The following is a 16,256-nucleotide window of genomic DNA, read 5'->3' as shown; positions in this document are numbered from 1 at the left end:
ACAGGGAACCTTTTCTTCTACTTCAGATTCTGGGACATAAGGTCAGTGAAATTATTTAAGGGAAAGAGAAGTTATTACGGTTTCCGTGATGTGAGTTTTCTGCCTGGCTTACAGAACAACTGTGCCTTAAAGATGGGCATCTCTCTCTCTCTCTCTTTTAAGCCTGGAATGAAGATTGTTATTCTTGGAGGTGATGACAGGTTGGTTGAGTTTCTGTGTGGACAGTTAATCCACCTGCTAATCTGGTTTCTTCAGTGAAATAATACATGTAAAACTTTTGGCAGTGTAGCTGGCACAAAGTAAGCCCTCAGTAAATGATAGATGCCAACTTAAAATTGTCCTCTTGTAGTGGAAGGCCTCTTTCCTCATTCAGCTTTTTGCTTGTTCCTCAGAGAATCACATTTTGGAAGATGTGAACAAATGTGTCATTGCTCTCCAAGAGAAAGATGTGGATGGACTGGACCGCACAGCTGGTGCAATCCGAGGCCGGGCAGCCCGAGTCATTCACGTAGTCACCTCAGAGATGGACAACTATGAGCCAGGGGTCTACACAGAGAAGGTGCTGGAAGCCACCAAGCTGCTCTCCAACACAGGTGTGGGAACTCCCTTCCTTATTGGTGCTACCCACACACAGATGGCCATCCTGTTAGTCCAGGCCCTGTGGTTAGGAAGTAGGAGATCAGAACTCCGCTCAGGTCTTAAGAGTTCTGGGTGGTATATCAAGACTTGTGAGAAGTTGGTCAGCCAAATTAAGGCCTCGCAAACCCATTTCCTTCATGTGTGCCCCACGATTAATGATGGGAATAATTCTGAACACTCTGTTTAAGATGAAATTCTTAGGTAAGGTTCATGTTGATGAATAAATACTAAATTAAGGAGAGTCCCATTCTTAAGCAAGGCCTCAAGTTAATCTCACTTCAAGTTCTTAACCATCCAAATCCTATATTGCAGAATCTGGTCAGAGACGAAGATTATTTGAGTTTTTATAAAATACGCCATTTAATTTATTTCAGCCATAAATACTTCTCACTTGGGTAGAAGCAGAGGCTCTTCATCATACACTTCGCCTCCTTCTGTCTGAGTGAGGGATTTAGGGAGGGCTGGTAGAATGATGGTGTCTGCTGGGCCAGCAGGATCTGCCATGCTTCTTTTCTCCACAGTCATGCCACGTTTTACTGAGCAAGTAGAAGCGGCGGTGGAAGCCCTCAGCTCAGACCCCGCCCAGCCCATGGATGAGAACGAGTTTATCGATGCCTCCCGCCTGGTGTACGATGGCATCCGGGACATCAGGAAAGCAGTGTTGATGATAAGGGTGAGTAACGGCATTTCAGATGTTTTAACACCTTCTTTCTTATCATTTGCTAAACTTGAGCAATGCATCATTCTGGAACTCAGCAGATGCAGTGGCAGTATATTAAAACCATGAATCTAAAAGCTGTTAGAATGAGATATATTTAATTATGTTGTCTAAAATGACTTTTAGTCGCAAGTTAGAGCCCAAACTTGGGCCGAGAACAGGAGCTAGTATGAGCTGGCCTTGACGATTTAATTAGGGCAAACAGTCACCACAAATAAGAAGCTTCCATTTGAGTTAAAGGGAAACTACAGAAAATAAAGGCTTTTCAGTTAATTTCAGAGAAGGGAGTATTTCCTTAATGCAAATGGAAGTTATTCTTCACATGGAACACCCTTCTCCTCGAAGGGGTGGCAGGCAGCCAGGATGCTAGAACCCATGTGCTCAAAGTGAGGGTGAGGGACTCGAAGGCCCTGGTGATGCTCCCTGGCTCAGGGCCAAGCATTGAGCCCCTTCACCATGGCTGAATGGAAGTGCCACCTGGTCTGGGCCCATTTGACCTACCTTCTCTGAGAGAGCAACAGTTCTCACTGGCTGAGAGAAAGTCCAGGGCCCACTCTGGGTTGGCATAAACAAAGGGGTTTTGAGAAACTACCAACCTCTCTGTAATGCATCCCCAGGGTGCCGGGCCTGGGTCTCACAGCTGCCTTTCCCATGGCAGTTGATTCCTCACATGCTGTTCTGAGTATAAGCATGTTGCTCTGGAAGCTGAGAGCAGGGCGTGTGCGTAACTCTCCCCACAGCCACCTGGCCACCCTCCACACCTGGGCCAGGCCCTGCCTTAGCCACAGAGCAGGAGTTGGAGTGCAGTGCCTGCTTGCTGCATTGATGGCTGCTTTGCTATGCTGTCGATCTAGTCGGGTCAGGGGAGTTCATTTATACCTTCATGGTTTGCTAGTCAAACCTCCCAAGGTAGGCAGGGATTCTGTCCCACTTCGTACCCTCTCAGCCTGACAGCCTGCAGAACCTAGCCAGCTTGTCAGGTGCAAACAGAGGCCGTTTCTAAGGCAGTTGCATCAGGTTGGACCAGTTTTGTATGCAGGGTAGAAACACTTGGGCAAGACTGCACTCCTCTTTGAAGTGGGGAGGAAAGAACTGTTCAAGGATCGCCTGCCTGGCTGCTGGCTGTTACTGCAGTCCCCAGGTCACCTGGACATCTTGGGAACTGGAGGCAGGGAGCTGGTTGAGCCTTTTGCTTTCTTCATCCCTGCTGCTGTACTAAAGAAGAACCCATGTTTGGTGGAGGCCTGGCTTCGTTGAATGCAAGGTTATACCCAGCGGCTACATCTCGGTGGTGTGAAGGGATCCCTGGGTCACATGTACTGGTGGTAATGAACACAGCCCTATTTCTCCAGAGTTCTTTCCATGCTGACAAACACCTAGAAGTAGAATAACAGAAACCTTAATGATAAAGAGGAGTTGTTGGGTGTCTGAGGTTAATGTCTTTGGGGATTTAAGTGGGCTGAAACTGCATTCCCTCCAGGGGATACCTGCAAATTCCAGAGCCGCATTGTGGTGAAGCAGGTAGGGTTGTGGGAACCCCTATCCTGGGAGCAGCCTGGAGGTCTATAAGACAGCCATGGTTTAGCTCCTCCCTTATCTTATGCTCTCTGACACTACTCCTGTTTTAATTCACGAATCATCCTTCCAACCCCTGGGCCTCTGTCTGATGTCTTGTCCTCCCTCCACCCAACCTCCCTTCTGTGGTCATAACCCTAGTCCTTGTCATTACCATCATCTACATCATCCCAGTGTCCAGTGTCCTTGTGTGTTGGCTTGCTCTCTCTAGTACTGTGACTCTCAACAATCCTTTGAGTCCACCAGGGTCTTCAGTCAGTTGGTCCTCCCCACTTGTCACCCTCACTCAGCCCCTTAGGTCCTTGCCTCACTTCTTTTCTAGCTTTGAGTCTGTGCTTCATCAATATAATCTCTCTTGCTCCCATTTACTTCCTTATATTTGCCTTGCAGAATACAATCCTAGTGAAATCCTGCCTTCTCCTGCTGAGCATGCTGTAGAAAAGCACAGCCACCCTGTCTGGGGTCACTGACCCCAGGTCTGTCACTGGGCCCTTAGTGCCGTGCAGTGTGGCCCTGGAGTCTAGGAACGTTTCAGACCTTCCTGCTCACCTCAACCTCCCACACCAGTGCCCCATCTTCCGTCTCTGGCCCTGGCGCCTATTTCACTGAGAATATTGAGTCAGTTGGGGCATCTGCCCCCTGCTGCCTCTGTGCCCATGTACCCTGCCTTCCTCCTCTCACTGTGGACCTCCCAGTGTCCCTGACTAAGGCCGTCCCCTGCACTGGATCCCATTCCCTCTTCCTCTAGCCCCTTTCTTCAAGCATACAAACATGCAGTTATTTCTCCCATCCTAAGAAAAAGAAAATCTCTGGGCCCCCCTCCTTCTCAGTCTCGTTTGCTGGTTTTTCCTTATCTTTTCAGCCTCTTACTGTGGGTTTACCCTGTAGAAGAATTCTTGACCTCTCCTCATTCCCTTGGCATGTAAAGACTTGAGAAAATCATCAAAAGGTTGACTCTCCTGAGTTCCACACTCACCTTGCCTACTCCCTCTTGCTACTTGATTGTCTAATGGGCACCTCAAGCTTATTATGCCCCAAAGTTTGAGCTCCTTATGTTTCTGCCCCCAGCGTACTCCACCCAGTCTTCATGTGTCATTTGATGGCAACTCTGTCTTTTACTTGCTCAGGTCTAAACCATGGATTCACCCTTGATTCCTCTTTTTGTCTCATAACCCACATCTGTCTATCAGCAAACCCTGTTGGATCTACCTTCACAATAAATAGAGAATCTAAACACTGTTCCCACCCTAGTCTGGGCCACCAGCATCTCTCACCTGGATTCATGCAGTTGCTTCTCAGCTCGTCTCCCTATTCCCATCCCTAGATGCCTGCAGTCTCTTTATCCACTGAGCAGCCAGAGTGATCCTTTTAAGCTTCAATTAGTACATGCATCCACTGCTCAACACTCTCTAAAGACTGCCCATGGCACTCAGTCCTTACTGGCCCACAAGGCCTTCTAGAACCTGAGCCTGTCACCTCTCTGACCTCATCTTTTACTACTCTCCCCTTTGCTCCCAAGGCTCCAGCTGACCCCGTGACATGAGGGTAGTGAGCTGAGTCCCTCTACCATGGCCTCCTTGGTATTCATCCAATTTCCCAGGCAACCTCCTGCCTTGAGGCCTTTGTTCTGGTGACTCCCTCCTGCTGGAGCACTCCTCCCTCAGGTACCTCTCCTGTTCCCACCTTCACTGCCTTGAGGTCTCTGCTCAAATGTCACCTTCTCATGAGACCTTTCCTGACCACCCATATAAAATTACAGTCCCCCTTCACTGCTTTATTTATTTATAGCACTCATCAGTTTCTAATATTTCATATAATTCATTTTTTGTTTGTTGTCATTTCTTCCATTAGAATACAGGCCTATTTCATTTTATTGCCCTTTGCTTTATTGCGCTTTGCAGGTATACTGTGCTTTTTACAAACTGAAGGTTTGTGGGAACTCTGCGCCAAGCAGGTCTGTTGGCGCCATTTTTACAACAGCATTTGCTCACTTCGTGTCTCTGTGTCACATTTTAGTAATTCTCACAATATTTCAAACTTTTTCGTTATTATTGTATTTTTTGTGGTGATCTGTGATCAGTGATCTTTGATGTTGCTATTTCATTGTTGTGGGGCGCCGTGAAGACAGTGAACTTAATTGATGAATGTTGTCTGTGTTCTAACTGCTCCACCAACTGGCCGTTCCCCTTCTCCCGTCTCTCCCCCTCTCCTCAAGACTCCCTGTTTCCTGATAACCATACTGAAATTAGGCCAATTAACAATCCACAATGACCTCAAGTATTCAAGGGGAAGGAAAAGTTGCATGTCTCTCACTTGAAATCAAAAGCTAGACATGATGTAGTGAGGAAGGCATTCAAAAGCTGAGATGGGCCAGTTAGCCAAATTGTGAACGCAAAGGAAAAGTTCTTGAAGAAAATTAAAAGTGCTACTCCAGTGAACATGTGAATGATAAGACAGCAAAACAGCCTTATTGCTGATATGGAGAAAAGTTTTAATGGTCTAGATAGAAGATCGAACCAACCACAGTGTTTCCTTAAAGCAAAGCCTAATCTAGAGCAAGGCCCCGTAACTCTCTTCAATTCTACGAGGTCTGTGAGGAAGCTGCAGAAGAAAAGTTTGACGCTAGCAGAGGTTGGTTCATGAGTTTAAGGAAAGAAGCCGTCTTTATAACATAAAAGTACAAGATGAATCAGCAAGTTATCCAGAAGATCTAGCTAAGATAACTAAAGAAGCCGGCTACACTAAAGAGCAGATTTTCAGTGCAGATGAAACAGCCTTATATTGGAAGAAGATGCCATCTAGGACTTTCACAGCTAGAGAGGAGAAGTCAATGCCTGGCTTCAGAGCTTCAAAAGGCAGGCTGACTCTCTTGTTAGGGGCTGATGCAGCTGGTGACTTTAAGTTGAAGCCAATGCTCATTTACCATTCTGAAAAATCCTAGGGCCCTTAAGAATTACGCTAAATCTACTCTGCCAGTGCTCTATAAATGGAACAACAGAGGCTGGAGGACAGCACATCCGTTTACAACATGGTTTACTGAATATTTCAAGCCTACTGTTGAGACCTACTACTCAGGAAAAAAGATTCCTTTTAAATGTTACTGCTCATTTACAAGGCACCTGGTCACCCAAGAGCTCTGATGGAGATGTACAACGAGATTAATGTTTTCATGCCTGTTAACACAACATCCATTCTGCAGCCCATGAATGAAGGAGTAATTTTGACTTTCAAGCCTTACTGTTTAAGAAATACATTTTTTAAAGTTATAGGTGCCAAATAAAGATAATGATTACTCTGATGGATCTGGGCAAAGTAAATTGAAAACCTTCTGGAAAGGATTCAGCATTCTAGATGTCATTAAGAACATTCGTGATTCATGGGAAGAGGTCAAAATATCAACATTAGCAGGAGTTGGGAAGAAGTTTATCCGAACCCTCATGGATGACTTCGAGGGGGTTCAAGAAGACTTTAGTGGAGGAAGTAACTGCAGGTGTGGTGGAAGTGGCGAGAGACCTGGAATTAGAAGTGGAGCCTGAAGACGTGACTGAATTGCTGCAGTTTCCTGATAAAACTTTAACAGATGAGGAATTGCTAGTTATGGATGAGCAAAGAAAGTGGTTTCTTGAGATGGAATTTGCGCCTGGTGAAGATGCTGTGAAGATGGTTGAAATGAAAACAAAGGATTTAGAATTTACATCAACCTAGTGGATAAAGCAGCGGCAGGGTTTGAGGGGATTCACTCTGATTTTGAAAGAAGTTCTACTGTGGGTAAAATGCTATCAAACAGCATCACATGCTACAGAGAAATCGTTCATGAAAGGAAGAATCAATCAATGCAGCAAACTTCATCGTTGTCTTATTTTAAGACATTGCCACAGCCGATCCAATTGTTAGCAGCCACCACCTCGATCAGTCAGCAGCCATCAACATCGAAGCACGACGCTCCAGAAGCCAAAAGATTATGACTCACTGAAGGTTCAGATGATGGTTAGCATTTTTTAGCAGTAAAGTATTTTTTAAGGTATGTACATATTTGTTAGACATAATGCTGTTGCACACTTAATAGACTATAGTGTAAACATAACTTTTACATGCACTGGGAAAGCAAAATATCCCTGTGACTTTATCGCGATATTCACTGTATTGTGGTCTGGGACTGAACCTGCAATATCTCCGAGGTGTGCCTATGTATATAGGAGCAGGGATTTTTGTCTGTGTTAGTGATTTTGTACCTCCAGGGCCCAGAACACTGCTTGGCACACACAAACTCAGCGAACAAAAGAATGAGTAACAGGTATTTGGTTTTTTTGACAAGAACAATTCTTGGGTCTGTGATGGGCTCTTGGGGGCAGTGCAGAAGTGGAGATCATGTTAGGAGGCCCACCTTTGAGAATGCACTTCCAGAGACTCAGCTCTCACCAAAACTCTAAAGGGATCTGTGACCCCAGGATTAAAATGGCCAATGGTGGTGTGGTATTTTGTGCTGCCAAGTCTGTGAGACTCTAGGATCTGGCATTGACAGGCTCTCTGTGGCTCACAAATGCCTCATGTGACCTCTGCTGTCCTCGCCTCATCTGATTGAGGGACAGGCCTGGACTGCACGTGTACAAACCCAAGATATTCTTGGCAGTTTCAGATGCTTTCTCACGCGTCCTCTCATTTGAGGTTCACAGCAGCCCTCGGGCCAGGCTCGGACTAGGTCCTGGTGCAGAGGAGGGACTCACCTCACTGCCCTCCTGTCATAGGCTGGTTGGCTGGGACAAGAGCCAACCCCAGCTGTTCTGCCTGCTGCCTTGGTACTGATAACTTCCAGAAGATGACATTATGTTTCTAGTCAGCAGCTAATCATGAGAGGCTGGAGGTTGTGCAAAATAAGAATTTTGTTTCATAATTAAAGCAAAGAGTTAGGACCAGTAATCAGTCCCTTTGGTATTTTCTCAGACCTTACCTGCCATTTTCTCTCTTTTTTCCTTTGATAAAAGTAAAAAAAAAAAAAGTAGCACATAAAAATACATTGCTTGGGGCCAGCCTGAGGGTGCAGCAGTTAAGTTTGCACCTTCCGCTTCGGCGGCCTGGGGTTCGCCAGTTTGGATCCCAGGTGCGGACATGGCACTGCTTGGCAAACCATGCTGTGGCAGGCGTCCCACATAGAAAGTAGAGGAAGATGGGCACGGATGTTAGCTCAGGGTCAGTCTTTCTCAGCAAAAAAAGGAGGATTGGCAGCAGTTAGCTCAGGGCTAATCTTCCTCAAAAAAAAAAAAACAACAAAAACCAAATAAACAAAAAATACATTGCCTATTTTTACGCCTCAGGGCAACCTTTGGTACAAAAAAAAGACCCAGGACAGTTCTCACCTTTGTCCTAAGATGCAGGTGTTGGAGAAGTACATTAAGAAGTGAAAACCTCATGTCAAACAGAGAGTCTTGACTCATTGGTAGAAGTTGAAGCCCTAACCCCCATTAAGGAACCCCTAGGCCCTTTGGGAAATGCTGGTGTGGTGCCCTCGCCTGCTCTTTGTTGGATGGGCCACCCGACATGTGCATCACCGAGGCAGGGTCTCAGACAAATAATGAGCGATTTTAAGTTTATCACCCATCACTGTTTGCAACACTGCACGTGAAAATCCAGAATTCTGAGTGTCATACATGGGCCCAGGGGCTGTGCGTCCAGAGGTTAGGGACAGCTGGAGGCCGGAGGTCCAGGGCTGTGTCTGACTCATGATCTCTATCTTGGTGGTAGACCCCTGAGGAGTTGGATGACTCCGACTTTGAGACAGAAGACTTCGATGTCAGAAGTAGGACAAGCGTCCAGACAGAAGATGATCAGCTGATAGCTGGCCAAAGCGCCCGGGTAAGGAACAAGTTTAACTTGTTCTGCAGATCTTCCCTTTTCCTCTCAGGTCTTGGCTTTTTCTTTTCTAGGAAAACACTCTCAGTATTAAGAGCATCATTTTTCCTCTTTTCTCTGGCAGTAGGACTGAAGTTAGCCTAAGCTGTGGCACCTGCTAGTCAATTGTAGTTTCCTCCAAAATGTCTCCTTTGCTGGGAGCAAGGCAGGAACTTGGGCCTCCTCAGCTGTGCTCTGGGGCTGTGGTTGACAGGGCCCTGCATCAGGAAAGCCCTAGGATCTAGTCAATGCAATGTTTGTTAAAAGGATTGTGAAATCCGAAAAAGATTGCTGTTTTCGCCCGTCTCAGTGATACCATGGGTATGAACTATTTAATTGTTGATGGGTTAAAAAAAAAATAACAGTGGTACATTCAAGAAAATCAGTCAGAGCCACTGCATTCATTTGAGTCATTAAATCTTCAGTCAATAGCATTTATGTTTTGGGGAGGATGCCAAGAAATATTTCTAAGGAGTCTTTTTCACTCCTTAGAAATCATTTTGAACAGCGAGTGCATCCCTGCTTTAGGCCTCACTTGGTCATGAGCATTTTGGGAATTTTAGTGGGAAGAACCCGAGGCCTGGAGTCTGTGGGGCTTGAGGTGGGCATCAGGCCTCCAGGTGTTGCTTTGATAAGGTTTAAATGCCATCTGAAGTAGCTAAAATGTATATTCCTTAGCACATTCTCTTCTCCTTTCCCTCTTCAAAATTTACACTCTAAAACCACGTCCAGTTCACCTTGAAAAGTTGGAGGTGTAGTGTAGCCACAGGAAGTGTCCATTTGGGGCCCTCCAGGGAAAGGGCTCCACACATCGGCCCCTTCTGTTATCTCCTCTCCTCACGGCAGGAGGCAGAGGATGAAACTTTTAAAGAATTAAGTTAAGCAGATTCTGTCCCTGTACAGGTGTGATCACGAAGCTTCCACATTAGCCTTCTGTCCCTTACCCTCTGTTTTCTCGACACTAAAACTTATTCTTGAAAGTGGGTCGGGAATTCAGGCTGCCGTAAACTTCTGCACAAAATGAGAAGAAATGGCCCTTCAGGCAAAATGAAACCTATTAAAGCATTATCCTACCTATGTCATAGATTGCTTGGTAGAAATGTTCTTGGCTAATGCACTGTGAGAACTTCGTATTCTCTTTATGTAAGAGCTTTCTGTGCTTCTGATTTTAGGCGATCATGGCTCAGCTTCCCCAGGAGCAAAAAGCAAAGATTGCGGAACAGGTGGCCAGCTTCCAGGAAGAAAAGAGCAAGCTGGATGCCGAAGTGTCCAAGTGGGACGACAGTGGTAACGACATCATTGTGCTGGCCAAGCAGATGTGCATGATTATGATGGAGATGACGGACTTTACCAGGTGAGCAGTGCCCAGCCCCCACCAGCCACACAGAGGGCAGCTTTCCTCCCGACAGGTCAATTCAGACAGGCAGGACCGTGCCGCTTTGTGGACATCTTCTCTGTTCCACTCCTCTCTAACTATGAAAGGCGTCATATACAATGATCCTTGTTCTCTTTTTTCAGAGGTAAAGGACCGCTCAAAAATACATCAGATGTGATCAGCGCTGCCAAGAAAATTGCTGAGGCAGGATCCAGGATGGATAAGCTTGGTCGTACCATCGCAGACCACGTAAGTGACAGAATTGCTTCATCCTGGCTCAGGCAGCCCAGCCTGGTGCATTCCAAGGTGGCAATAATGATTTTTCATGGGACACAGCACTCTTCTCATCTCAAAAATAGTTCTTAACTCACCAACTTGCTTTATTAATACCAGCATAGATTTTTAAGGATTTCGGAATTCTTGTTTCTTCTTTGACAAGTCTTAGGAGGTAGGCCCGGTTTGCATTAGAGCACATCTCTGGAGCAGGTGTGTATGTTCTGTAAACTTCCCGTGGTTGACAGCTAAAACCAGCCTCTGCTGTTGACTGTTGTGTATTTGTTACCTCTCACTTCTCTTCAGAACTTCAGCTCTGGGCAGGAGCTGCTTGTGCAAACCCTAACACACTGAAACCAGGTGTGTAAGATTTGTCTTCCTATAGATTTATTTCATATAAGAATCAGGAGCCTGTTTGGCTAGTGCTTTCAAAGGCTAATGTGCCCAGTTGGGAACAGACGTCTTTGTCCTCAGCACTGCGTGTTCTCGACCGCCCAGCCTTCATCCTTTTATTCCTGATACTGATATATCAAAAAATATGGTTCTTACTTCCTGGCAAGTTTGCATTTCCCTTGATGCTCCAAGACTTATTATCAAAGACAGTGTTTTTCAGTTACAGTTTTTCTCTGCAGTTACTAACTCTTCCTACCCCTTTCCCTGAAGTATCCCAGCTGCAGGCTGAGTGACAGTGATTCTCCATCACTCAAGCCACAGACTCAGAAGTCATCCTTGACTCCCCCTCTCTCATATAATCCAGTACTAAGCCCTACTGCTTCTCCTGGCCTCACAGATCTTGACACCAGCCAGTCTTTTCCTCTCTGCAACCACCAGCTCGGTCCAGACCTCGGCCGCATACCTGGACTCCCATGGCCTCTCCTCACTGACTTCCCACTCTTCCCTCCATCCTCCACACAGTTGCTAACACGGTCTTCTTATATGATCATCTTAAAATGCAAGTCAGATATGGCTCTGCCCTGCTTCAGTAGCTTCTTAAAACTCAAAGTCTCCAGCATGGTCTCAGACTTCATTTCATGCCACGCTCTCACTGCGCCCCGGCCTCACAGGTTCGAAGTGTTTGCTGTAGACACTTGAGAGGTACTCCATGTTTCCTTCTTCGGGAAAAGCCTCTTAAGCCGGCCCTGAGCTTCCCTGTGCCTGGTCAAGACCTCATGGTCCCCACGTGCTCTCTTCTTGCTTTGGTTTAACTCAGTTGTCCTCCATCTTTGCCTGAAGTGAACATCTCCTTTCATCAGGCCTTTACAGTGTGCATTGTAACTGAGCAGATAAAGTGCTTCTGAGCAGAAGAGCTATTTGGATGGTTATTAGCTAGCTCAAAGCACTCTGACTTTCCTCCAGAGCCAGGCTCTTACTTGCTGAGGCTTTTTCTCACCTTGAGGGGCATGGGCCCAAGCAGAGAGTAGCCTAGGTCTGTGACTGTCCCAGATAATTGGATAACTCATCTTTCTTGCCCTTTGCCCAGTAAGGAGAGAAGCCTGTTGGTGGCACACTGAGCCTTTCAGAAATAGCCCTGGGGGTGGGGTGTGTTTGGACCGGGCCCAGAGTGCTTGATGCTCAGCCTACTCTCCCCTCAGTGCCCAGACTCGGCCTGCAAGCAGGACCTGCTGGCCTACCTGCAGCGCATCGCCCTCTACTGTCACCAGCTCAACATCTGCAGCAAAGTCAAGGCCGAGGTGCAGAACCTTGGTGGGGAGCTCGTTGTCTCCGGGGTAAGTCTTATTCGTGAAAAGAAGTGGTTGGTAGGAATGTGCTTTTGAAACGAAAGTAGCCTCTTGTCCACATACACTCCTCACCTGCCCTGAACTGGGAAAGTGTGCTGTGAAAAACCTGAAGTTTCTCTTCAGTCCTTGGAGGCCAAGGACTGCATATCGCCGCTTCCTGCTGAACTGCAGTTCTGTTTAGCAGGGCGCAGTTCGTGACAGCTTGGAGCCATCACAGGGCTGGCCTCTTCCCTTTTGCTGGCCGCTCATTGGGAAAAATATTTTTATCTTCCTTGCTTTTCTTTCCCCAGAGAGGAATTGAGCCTGTTCAAAAATTGCGAAGATGATGTAGATAGGCTTTCTCAAACCTCCTCCACCCCTCACAGTGCCCGAGTAGTCTCTCTTCCATTGTCTGTTCACCATGTCACAGCCTGGTCCCCCTGTCACCTTGAACAGGGGAAAGAGGACGCCTCGCTCTGTGTGCTGGGCTCCACGGATTGCCTGTGGCTTCTGCTAACCCCATGGAATTTCCTTTCAGAGAACTATTTTGTATGTTGGACTCACTGACAGCATTTGCTCACCTGCTACAGCATAAATGCCTGTCTCTGGGGAGCAATTATCCCTCTTCTCTAAATGAGCGAGGAGACCCCCTGGGTCATGACTGAAAATGGTGCGTTTCTGTCTCAGAGGGCTGGCTCCGTGCCTGCTCCTCCGTGGCTGTTCACAGTGCTTGTGGTTATAACTCTGCGATCACTCAGGAAGGTGCAGAGCCTCCTCCAGCTTGTGTGAGTGAATAAAAACTTGCTGAGGGGTGGAGGCAGGCAAGGGGATGGTGCCTTATGTTTTTGTTACTACTCCCTTTTCTTCTTCAAAAGATCTGAAAAACACAGGTGTTTTCAGGGTATTTGGACAAGAGTAGGCAGCCGCGAGGAGAGCTAACCAGGAGCGGGGCTGCTGCTCAGCCCTGTCCTGGATGGGGAGAAGCGGGGACTCCCCCCTCAGGCACTGACAGTCCCCCAGTGCACATGGGGCTGGAGGTCAGGCCCGTGGTCCTCACTGCCCCCATCTGTGCCTCTTAGGTGGACAGCGCCATGTCCCTGATCCAGGCCGCCAAGAACTTGATGAACGCCGTGGTGCAGACAGTGAAGGCGTCCTACGTGGCCTCCACCAAATACCAGAAGTCTCAGGGCATGGCTTCCCTCAACCTCCCAGCTGTGTCGTGGAAGATGAAGGCACCTGAGAAGAAGCCCTTGGTGAAGAGAGAGAAACAGGATGAGACACAGACCAAGATTAAACGGGCATCTCAGAAGAAGCACGTGAACCCGGTTCAGGCCCTCAGTGAGTTCAAAGCCATGGACAGTATCTAAGGCTGCCCTAGCCAGCTGCCCCCACCCCTTGGGGCCCCTAAAGATCAGTCACTGTTCTTCACTCAAGTGTATTTGCTACATAGAACACTGCTGTTAGATTCCACAGGGAAATAGGCAGAGTTTAAACTTGGCCAGGTGGTGAATTTTTGAAGGCCATATTTGTCTTTAAGTTGGTCAAAAATACCTTTAGAATTCAGGAGCATATTTCCAGCTATATTTTTTTTATAAGATTAAAGAAAAATAAAAATTCCATAACCAAAGAGAATCTCACATTAACTTGTTATTAACACTCTTGACCGAGTTGTGAGGCCCATTCTGTTTGAGAGAAGGAGATCTACCAGCCCCGGGTTCCAGCGGTTTGGCTGGTTATTATGTGACCAAAGACGACCCAGAGTGAGCAACCTGGGTGTCTTAGGAAGCTATCCCTGGAGGAGGAACGTTCCCAGAAAGGTCTTGAAAGGGACGTAGCACACAAAACTCAGTAAGACATAATGTATCATGAAGAAAACGGATTACTCTCTTTATGACATGCAATGAGAATTTTAATGCATGGTTACAATTACTAATGTACTCTGCTGCAGGACATTAATAAAGTTGCTTTTTTCAGGCTAGAATGTTGTGATGCTGTAATCAGAACATGCTTTTTTCCCTTTCTTTGGCTTCAAATGCAAATTCATCATTGGGCTCACTTCTAATAATTGCAATGTTTCCTGCCTTGGGCTTGCAACAGAAGCCTGACAAAAATAGTGTTTACTTAGGCAATAATTTTGACTTTACCTTATTTGTGATTACTATAGCGATTACTATAGCTACAAGGTATAATTTTACTGTCTTATTTAAATTTTATGAATTTGAATGTTTTTTACACTAACTTTTCCCAATAAAGTCCACTATGAAACCAAGCCTGAGCGGCCAAAGTCATTTCCTTTGCCTTCCAGTAGCGCGGAGTCTTACATTAAATGTCACCTGCAGTGCTCGGGCCCTCCCGGTGTCCCTCCTCCCCTGGGACAGTGTTGCTCAGTGAGGAGACTATGCCCGTGGCTCCAGGCCAAGGGCTGCACGGCCTTGTAGCTTCCGTGCCAGTGTACCAGGGAGGGCTATGCCAACCTCAGGAATTCACGTGTTGTGCTTCAAGGTGCAGGTCAAAACCCTGGAGGCATTCTTGACATCTCCATGGATATCACTCCCTCTCTCTTCTGAATCATTCCCATCAGCTTAAACCATACGTTGATAATAGCTGCCTAAAAATAAAATCCCTCCTTAATTTAACCCCATGTCCCTTCCCAGCAAACATCCCCACCTTAAGCAGAACTGCCTAAAGGATGTGTGTGGTCCTTGTCTCCTCTTCCTCACGTCTGTTCTCTCTGCCATTCCACTCAGCTCTGGTCCCCACCACTCTACTATGGTCCTCCCTGTTAAGGGGGCCGTCCTCCACCCCATCACACAGACCAGCTCTGTCTCCTTACCAACCTCACAACTAGTGGCCCAGGTGAATGCTCCCTCCAGAAAGCTGCTCACTTGACTTCTGGAACACTGCGCTCTGGTTTTGTCTTCCTTACTGAGCGCTCCTGCTTTTCCTAGTTGTTCAAAGTTGCACTGTCCCAGGGCTCAGTCCCTGGGCCTCTTCTCTTCTCTGGCTCTACTCACTCTTCTGGTCTTAGCCAGACTTCTGGCTTTAAATACTGTCCAAATACCGACTTCTCCTGGGATTCAACTTTTATAATTGCCTGCCTCCTAAACTCTGCACTTGGATTTTTTTTTAGAGAACTTTTCTTTTTTTGAGGAAGACAGACTAGCCCTGAGCTAACATCCATGCCCATCAGCCTCTACTTTTTTTTTTCTGTGTGGGACGCCTGCCACAGCATGGCTTGACAAGCACTGTGTAGGTCCACCCACACCTGGGAGCCAAACTGGCAAACCCTGGGCTGTGCCACCAGGCTGGCCCCTGGATGTCTCACTAAATCTCTCAAACTGGACCTGCCCAAATTCTTATCTTTGAAATGTATGCCAGGTCCAACTACTTACCACTTCTGTTTACTGTCACCTGGTCTCAGCCCTCATCACTGTGTTAGTTATCTATTACCATGTGACAAATCGCCCCCAAACTTAACAGCTAAAACAGCAAACCTGTTTATTACCTCACAGTTCCTGAAGGTCAAGAATCCAGAGCCGCTTAGTGGGAGGTTCTGACTCGGGGTCTCTCATGAGGCCACAGTCTCTGAAGGCTTGATGGGCTGGAGGGTCTGCTTCCAAGCTCCTTCACATGACTGCTGGCAGAAGGCATGGCTCCATGCCATGCAGGCCTTCCCATAGGGCAGCTCACAGTGCAGTAGCGGACTTCCCCAGAGTGGGTGATCCAAGAGAACGGCAACCAGATGGAAGCCACAATGTTGTTAAAAACCTGATCTTGAAAGTGATAGACCATCACTTCCACTGTATTCTACTGGACACAGACCCCCCCCCCCCCACACTGTGGGAGGGGACAGTACAAGGGGGTAAAGGCTGGAAGGTGGACTCCCACAGCCATATGTACCCAGACCATTGCAGTAAACCCCCCTTCCACACACACACGCTTCCCTGAACATCCTCTTCCTTCACACGAGTCCCCACAGCAGTCACAACGATCCCCATAAAACAAGTCAGTGTCATTCTCTTAGCCCACACCTTCCAGTAGCTTCCATCTCAGTAAAAGCCAAAATCCTAGA

General features: G+C 47.0%; 1 protein-coding gene across 2 annotated transcripts in view; it reads left to right on the top strand.

Moving 5' to 3' along the window:
* CTNNA1 (catenin alpha 1) overlaps nucleotides 1-14,453 on the top strand; it is a 182,397-nt gene extending 167,944 nt beyond the window's left edge. For both annotated transcript variants that reach the window (XM_046665466.1, XM_046665467.1), the window contains exons 12-18: nucleotides 393-593; nucleotides 1,161-1,312; nucleotides 8,672-8,782; nucleotides 9,991-10,172; nucleotides 10,337-10,442; nucleotides 12,059-12,193; nucleotides 13,264-14,453. In XM_046665466.1, coding sequence (XP_046521422.1) covers nucleotides 393-593; nucleotides 1,161-1,312; nucleotides 8,672-8,782; nucleotides 9,991-10,172; nucleotides 10,337-10,442; nucleotides 12,059-12,193; nucleotides 13,264-13,551 — 1,175 coding nt within the window. In that variant the 3' untranslated portion in view covers nucleotides 13,552-14,453. The remainder of the gene's footprint in view (nucleotides 1-392; nucleotides 594-1,160; nucleotides 1,313-8,671; nucleotides 8,783-9,990; nucleotides 10,173-10,336; nucleotides 10,443-12,058; nucleotides 12,194-13,263) is intronic.
* Nucleotides 14,454-16,256: the final 1,803 nt, after the last annotated feature.

Source organism: Equus quagga, chromosome 7 (assembly GCF_021613505.1).
Source record: "Equus quagga isolate Etosha38 chromosome 7, UCLA_HA_Equagga_1.0, whole genome shotgun sequence".
In the NCBI taxonomy this organism is placed as follows: Eukaryota; Metazoa; Chordata; class Mammalia; order Perissodactyla; family Equidae; genus Equus; species Equus quagga.
Note: the sequence above shows the minus strand (reverse complement) of the source record. Positions and strands in the feature narration are given on the sequence as shown.